This window comes from Neophocaena asiaeorientalis, unplaced genomic scaffold (genome assembly GCF_003031525.2).
Source record: "Neophocaena asiaeorientalis asiaeorientalis breed wild unplaced genomic scaffold, Neophocaena_asiaeorientalis_V1.1 scaffold280, whole genome shotgun sequence".
Classification (NCBI taxonomy): Eukaryota; Metazoa; Chordata; class Mammalia; order Artiodactyla; family Phocoenidae; genus Neophocaena; species Neophocaena asiaeorientalis.
Window position 1 is genome coordinate 1,751,569 of NW_020185321.1, and position 7,217 is coordinate 1,758,785.

At 48.2% G+C, this 7,217-nt stretch overlaps 1 protein-coding gene across 1 annotated transcript; it reads right to left on the reverse strand.

The window, feature by feature from the left end:
• Positions 1–1,556: 1,556 nt before the first annotated feature.
• On the reverse strand, positions 1,557–5,041 carry TSHZ3 (teashirt zinc finger homeobox 3). Its single transcript, XM_024734051.1, has 2 exons — positions 2,829–5,041; positions 1,557–2,765 (listed from the first exon to the last, which is right to left on the reverse strand). The coding sequence occupies exons 1-2, from the start codon at positions 5,025–5,027 to the stop codon at positions 1,998–2,000; spliced, it is 2,967 nt and encodes a 988-aa protein (XP_024589819.1). The 5' UTR covers positions 5,028–5,041; the 3' UTR covers positions 1,557–1,997.
• Between the last annotated feature and the right edge of the window lie 2,176 nt (positions 5,042–7,217).

Here is a 7,217-nt window from a genome sequence, read left to right on the forward strand (position 1 = left end):
GACCGAAGCTCCACTACCGATGTTTGATAGCATCGCCTTCCCAGCGAGACTCTAACCTCACGGGAACATCTTCCTTTCTTTTCCATTTTTATTCTTGGGGAAAATTCTGTCCACGCCGCCTCTAAGTGAATGTTTGCTGCTCTCCAAACCCAAGGTTCACTAAAACTCCCCTGATTTACGGGCGGTTTCCGACTGCCAGCACCTGGCAGACACAGCAACCAACGCAGTCATAAACAGATCGCATACAATTTAATTTTAATGTGCTCGTTAGTCGTAGCACATTTCAGACATAATTGTGAACGCAACACAAAATTATAGCAAAAAGACAATTTTAATGCTGCCGTAGAAAAGAGGGTTATATGAAGAGTCACATAATGGTGGTTCATTGTCAACAACAAAACAGGTCACAGAGTGTCTGTGCTGTTTACATGCCAATATTTTATACATAGGTTCTCATATGGTGTCAGCTGTCAGTTACTTCTGCAAATTAACTGCCAAAAATGGAGAAGAACAGAATCACTTGGAGAGCCGGTAACCACGGGTTACCTTTCATAAGCCTAAAGATAAAGCTGCAGTGTGGGATCTTGGGAGAATAATTAGGAAGAACAAAACAGAAAGTTACCAATTGAAATAAAAAAGGCATCCTACAATATGGAATAGCAACCAAGAGGGCTTATAAATAAGTAAAAGAGGTTGTATCACAGAATGCCTCGTGACTTTTAAGCAAAGTATTACAGTACAAACATTTTAAAGGCTTTATCAATGTTTAGGAAATACAGTACAAGTTCTCTCTCTCTCTTTTTTTGTTCTTTTTTTTTTTCCTTTTGAAATAGACTTACCCCTTTGAGCACTGAGTTTATTTTGAGCGGTTTTTTTTTTTTTTTTTTTTTTTTTTCTTTTGAAAAAGACTTTCCCCCTTTGGCCCTGGGTTTTTTTTTGGCGGTTTTTTTTTTTTTTTTTTTTTGATTTCTAATAAATACCTTTAAAATTCATGTGCAAAATAGTTATGATGCCTGCCGTGGATGGATTTCCTGGCCTCGTTTATTCAGACTGCTCAAAACAAATGATAATACGATGCTAATAAATATGTATAATTTAAACGTGAACCTCTATCAATATAGATGTACTGTATAGCAAAACAAACAATCATACTTTGCTTTCAGATAATGTTTCTGTATACTTTATAAATGTTATCTGTGGTATCTTCTGTATAATTTACAATGTTTGCATGTAAAAAAACAAAACCCATAGACCTTAAAAAAAAAAAAAAGAAAAAGAAATATACACTATACATAGGCATGGCTTATGCCCAGAGCATAGCAGGTACATAAAACACTGTTGCTATAAATGCAGGAAAAAAGGTCATTTACCCACAATCACATTTTTCATAAGAGAGTCTGAAATCTATACAATATATACATCTATGTTTCAATGTGAAAATAATATTCTTTTAAATTTCAAGGCGTGTTATACCCCTGCAGACCTGCATAAATGGAGGTTCATATTATTAATTATAACTAAGCTGGTAAGGAGTTTAAAAAACAGAGCTTCATACATTATTATTCTTTTATTTTATTTTTTAACCAAATTAATGCAAAAGTGCTTCAAAGTACTCAGAGGGCTAAAGATGAAAGGGTGAAAAATGCCAGCACACTCGGCCGCGTGGAAAAATGGGGCCGGTTTCGTCATAAATGCTTAATTAAACTGTCTGTTAATGCATGCAGCTTGAAGCATCGGGGGATGCTCACAACTAAATCCCATTTACACAAAGTTCCAAACACTTAACCACTGCGTTTTAACCTTCATATTTTACCAGTGACAACAGCTGAGTATGCACCTCTATTAAACACTGTACAGTTATACAAAACAGTCCAGCCCAGAGTGATTCTCTGCAGTTAAAATAAGAACATGTGCCTAGAACAAGACAGAGGGGCCTTAAGGTGCCTGCAACAGTTTCCCTCAAAGCAAATCACAGTCGCTTTCATCAAAAGCAAACGCTACTGCTTCTCTAACTCGGAAACATACAGAAGGTGGTCCTCTGGGGATTTCCCGTGTGTTTTGCTGAGGTGAAGTTTAACCGCATGCTTGCTCGCAAAGGTCCGATTGCAAAGTTTGCACTGGTAGGAGGTCCCCAGGTCCTCCTCGGGGGAGGACGTCACCAATTTTTCCGACGGTGACTTGGTTTGTGCTATCTGATTGTTAATCTGTTCGGTGGACAGTTTGGACAAATCCCGTAGCCGGAAGCCCAGGTGTGACTCGAGATGGCTGATGTACGTGGAGGGAGTCCTGATTTGTGACGCGCAGTCATTACAAAAGAACACGGGGTGGCCAGTGTCCAAGTTTTTGAGGAACTTTGTTCCACCTGTCCTTCGCAGCTGGTACTTCACGTTGGCCAGCCAGTGGCTGATGGTGGTCATGGAGAGCCCGGTGAACCTTGAGATGTGCATGCGCTCCTGGGGGCTCAGGTCCGACATGATGTACTTGCCCTCTGAGGTCTGCCGGAGGCTGGCGGCAAACTGGGCCTGGAGGATCAGCAGGTGCTGGGGGTTCCAGTTTGATTGGCGGCCCTTCCTCTTTTGCGCAGGCGTCACCTCCTCGGCCTCCTCCAGGGTGGCCCCGTCAATGTCAGACTTCTCGGAGATGCTGGAAGGGGTGGAGGACTTTGACGTGTGGCTCTCTGTCAAGTTCTTCAGCATATCAGATATATCTGACAAGGCGTTCTCGCGGAGCGGCGAGTTGGACATGAACGATACGACGGCGGACGTCTTTGCCGTTGTCACCGTGGATGAGGAGGTTGCTGGGGATGTGGACGTGGGTGACAAAAGCACTGAACCCAAAGGGCAGCCTTTGTCACTCTTCCCTTTTGTCAAGTCTATGGGTTGGTCGTTGCTGACGTGGTAGAAATAGCGGTCGAGGTGGTCCACTTTCTTGGACTGCAGGGGTGGGGGGGTGGCCACCGCTGCCTTCTCGGCCAGGCTGTTGCTCATCTTGAAGAGCATGCTCATGGGGTCGAGGGCAGGCAGGGAGGGCTTGGCAGCCTTGCCCAGGTGGATGTTCATGACCGACTGGAGGGCGCTCAGAGGGTTAACGAAGGGCTGCTCTGGCGGGTGGTCGGTGATGATGGCCGTGCTGCTGCTCAGGCCGCTGCTCAGGGGCTTCACCAGGTCCTTGCCGTTCTCCACCGGCTCTGCTGGGGGGCTCCCTTCCTTGCAGCCGTCCCGCTGGGGGCTGGGGCTGTCCTCCTGGCTTTTGAAGCCCCCGTCGCTGGACGCCTCCATCCTGATGGGCTCGCTGATGTCGCTGCTGCACGGGGACGGGGTGGCCCGCTTGGGCGGAGAAAGCTTGCCCTCGGGCTCCTTCATTTTCTCCTCAACTTTGGCAACTTTCTCGGTGACCTTTTTCACCAGCTCCTCCATGGCGTGAAAGTTTGTCTTGGGCATGGGGGAGGTCTGGCTGCTGGGCGGAGAGATCAGGGTCTGGTTCTTCGTGGGGGACACGATGTCACTGTTGCCAAACACGGGCTTCAGGGCTGCGCTCTTCCCCGCGGAGCCCAGAGACAGCTTCATCATGTTGGGGAGCTGGTAGGCGGCGTGGATGCTGGGGTAGCCCCCCCAGCTGGGGGTGCCGTTCTGGGCCTTATTGATGGCAGACGTCACTGTGTTTTCTAGGGACTTGAGGATATCGAGCCCCCCCTTGGGACTCTCTTCTAAGTCGTTCTCAGTCAAGTAGTGGTACTTGGAAGAGATGTCGTACTTCTCCTCCTCACAGGCCTTCTCCTTTTCCTTAGGCTTCTCGTCGGTGACCGCTTTCTCCTTGTCGGCCTCCTTCTTGACCTCCACGTTCAGTTTCGGGGAGACGCTGGCGGGCGTGTTGGAGGGGGACGTGAAGGTGGTGGCGGCCAGGGGCACGGATTGCACCTTCTCATCCAGCAGGGTGGTGATGCTGGGCGTGACAGGCGTCTCCACGATGGGCTTCCCCTTCTTCATGGCCGAGCTGGTGACCTTGATGAAGTGGCCGGTCACCATCATGTGGGCCGTGAGCTCCTGCAGCGTGTCATGTGAGCTGCCACACTCCATGCACTTGAGGATCTGGGACTTGCGGGCCTCGAAGTGCCAGGCGTAGCTGGCCCCGTTCTGGTGGCCGTAGCGGTTATTTGGCGTGATGTATGGGTTGGAGTTCTTCTGAAGCACGTCGTTCGTGTCCGCCATGGCAGCTTTGGGGGTGCCGCCGGTGGAGTCCGGGGAGCTGGGGAGCTCCAGCTCCAGCGAGGCCTTCTTGCGAGTGGCAGGGATGATTTTGGCTGCGACGGGAGTGACAGGTTCCTTCAGAGGCACTTTTTGGTAGTGTTTCGTTTTGATCATGTGGACACTCAAGTCCTGGAGGGACTCGAACGAGTGGCCGCAGTACATGCACTTCAACACCTTCTGGGCGTCCTCCTTCCCTTCCATTTCCAGCAGCGAGCGTTTGCGGGGCTTGGACCAGCGCTTGGGGTTGTTGTTGTCAGTCTCGTGGTTGTCGTCACGGTAGTGCCCCGTCTCGTTCATGTGCACCGTCAGCTCCACCAGGGTGTCGTAGGCGGCGCTGCAGTCCTTGCAGCGGAACTTGCTGGCCCCCGTGAAGATGGAGCCGTAGAGCTTGCTGCTCTGCCGGTACAGCTGCACGGTGCTGAACAGGCTGGGCTCGGGCAGCAGGCGGCTCTGTGACACCTGCTGCAGGGTCTTGGCCATGGCGCTCTGGTGCCAGTCGAAGCTCCCGCTGCCGCAGCTGCTGCTGCTGCTGCTGCTGCTGCTGCAGCTCCCGTTGTTCTTCTCCGAGGACGGCTGGTGCAGGTTGAGGGTGAGGCTGGACCAGTACGAGTTGGAGAGGAAGTTGTTGTACACGGCCTTCATCTGCTCCAGGCTGTCCGACACGGTCGAGTCTTCCGGTGGGACCGCCACCTCCTTGGTCTCCTCTTCGTTCTTGATGGAGCCACTTTCAAAGTCGGCCATCCGGTCACTAGTCTCACTGATGTGGGACTCACTGTCCATCTCGTGGCTGGAAAACTCAGCCGCTGGGGAGTTCTGGTAGCTGGGGCAGGTCTTGCTGAGCTCCTTTTCTGGGCACATGTACTTAGCCGAGGGCTCCCCATCTGCCAGGCTCTCCTCTGGGTCTATATCTTCGTCTACCAGGGCGGCAGCCTTTAACTCATCTGAAACATAGGCTGCCGTGATAACAGGTGGGACAAGTAGGACAGAAAGAAGGGACACAGGGAGAAGGAGAGAAAGAAAGAAAGAAAAGCATTAGTAAGTGTTGATCTTACCTAGAACATTTTCTCGGCTCTCGGGAAAACGCAGCAAAGCAGACAGGCACATTTATTTGTAAAATTAAATAGTTAAAATGTGGTGTTTCTTTGGAGCAAAAAAAAAAAAAAATCTGCTCTTCAAACATAATTTGCCACCTTTTTCTTCTCAAGGGGCAACAGCTTGAAATTAAAACTAAATTTGAAATTAATGAAGCACATTCTGGAGGTGGCATTCATTTCTAAAGTAATAAATTACTTGTATCAACCTCAGAGACAGCAGTTCCTGTCTGTCAATTAATATGTCTTATGCTTCTCCTACCCCTAATGCATTTCTTAACAGACAGATTCACAATTTAAATTAAGCAAGCATTTTTTACTCATTACATTTTTGAGGCTCAATCTTTAATAAATATAAAGCACAAAAACATCACTACAATTTTTACAAAGTAAAAAGAAAGTACATCAATTGCAGTAAATTAAAAACAAGGTTTTGTGGCTTTCTTCCTTCTGAAAAAGTAGGTCTTATCGAAGCTTAAAGTAAGTTTCCTTATAGAAGCTTGGACAGGTGTTGGTTTGTTCTAGATGGGAAGGAAGACTCTGACCCGCCACCACCCAGCCCTGGCTGTGTCCCCCATGTGTACACTCAGCCGTTCTCAGCAACCGGCACACACACTATCCATGCAGAATTATGTCAGAACAAGTTCAGGCAAATTGGTATGCGGTGCTCATTCCTGCTGTATAAATATATACAAGACCTTCCAGTGGACCTTACAAATGTCAAAGTGTTTGCTCTTTAGACTACTTTGTCAATATTTACTCAGCATAAGCTTCATGGGCATCCAACAGGGATCCTGTCTTTCTGGAAGCAATGTAACTGGGGATGTAAATCCAGCCTGTACTTCCGAGCAGGTGGAGGTGCTCTGAGCAGGGCTGAGCAGCCGTGGGTTCTGGAAGACGCACTCCAGAGATGCAAAGCCAGGAGAACACTTGCATTCATGGAACTGAGTGATATATATATATTTTTTCATTCTTTTGTGTTCAGTGACTTTGGTTTTTCCTTACTGGAGCTTGCCTGACACTGTAAACCAAGTTGGGTTGATCTCGTGAAAATTAGGCATGGCCAGCCCTGTGGTGAGTGAAAATGTTAAGCCAGAAAAGGAATGAAAAGTAATTTCTTGTCAGCTCCTCAATACCTGTTTGCTTCTAAAGGCCAGTGGCTGAGTGTGTGAGGCAGCTGGAATGGCACAGTGCTAACTGCATGGCTGATTAAAAGTTCCTAGGAAAGAAAAGGAAACTTTGTTTGTGGAATTCACTCCCATAACTTTAGAGATTGGGGCCCCAAATCAATTTCACACCAGAAAAAAAAAAACAAAAACAAAACAGTGAAATGACTCAAAGAAGAGTCCCAGGAAGCCACACAGATATTTCCCCTGGCTCTTCCTTCCAGGTCATGTGCGATTTTCTTCTTTCCTAAGACCCCTTTGAGCACCAAGATTTCTAAGCTGAAACTGCCGACATCCCAACACCGAGGTGATTTGAATTTGGATGGGAAGAGTGTCCCAGGTACACACATTCGGATCAGCTGTAGAGGCAGGGATGCTTCTGCTTATATGCAAACAGTGAAACAAGAGTTTTGGGCTGGAGCTGTGGAATGTTCTTCCCAAATGACCAGAAGAAAGTGCCCTGCTCCGGTCAGCTGTGGTGAACCTTCAGTTCAAGGCCATGCACTTGGAGCTGACATGGCAAACAAGCTCTTTTCCTAGGGCCAGGGCCACAGTGGATAGCGGACTACGGTGCTGGTCACAAGGGGGAAAATGAATGCTCCTGTTGGGAAAGGAAGAGGAAAATAAAAAGGAAAGAAGGTATCTCCCCCTCTGCACACCATCCTCGGCTTCAGCACACTCAAACCCCACAACAGGGCTGGCAGGTCTGCAGG

What these genes read in the sequence shown, in the direction of transcription:
- TSHZ3 (XM_024734051.1), bottom strand. Translation starts at nt 5,027, where the DNA reads ATGGACAGTGAGTCCCACATCAGTGAGACTAGTGACCGGATGGCCGAC. An exon ending in AAGGCTGCCCTTTGGGTTCA is followed by an intron (nt 2,766 to 2,828) that starts GTGCTTTTGTCA and finishes ACAACGGCAAAG; the next exon opens with ACGTCCGCCGTCGTATCGTT.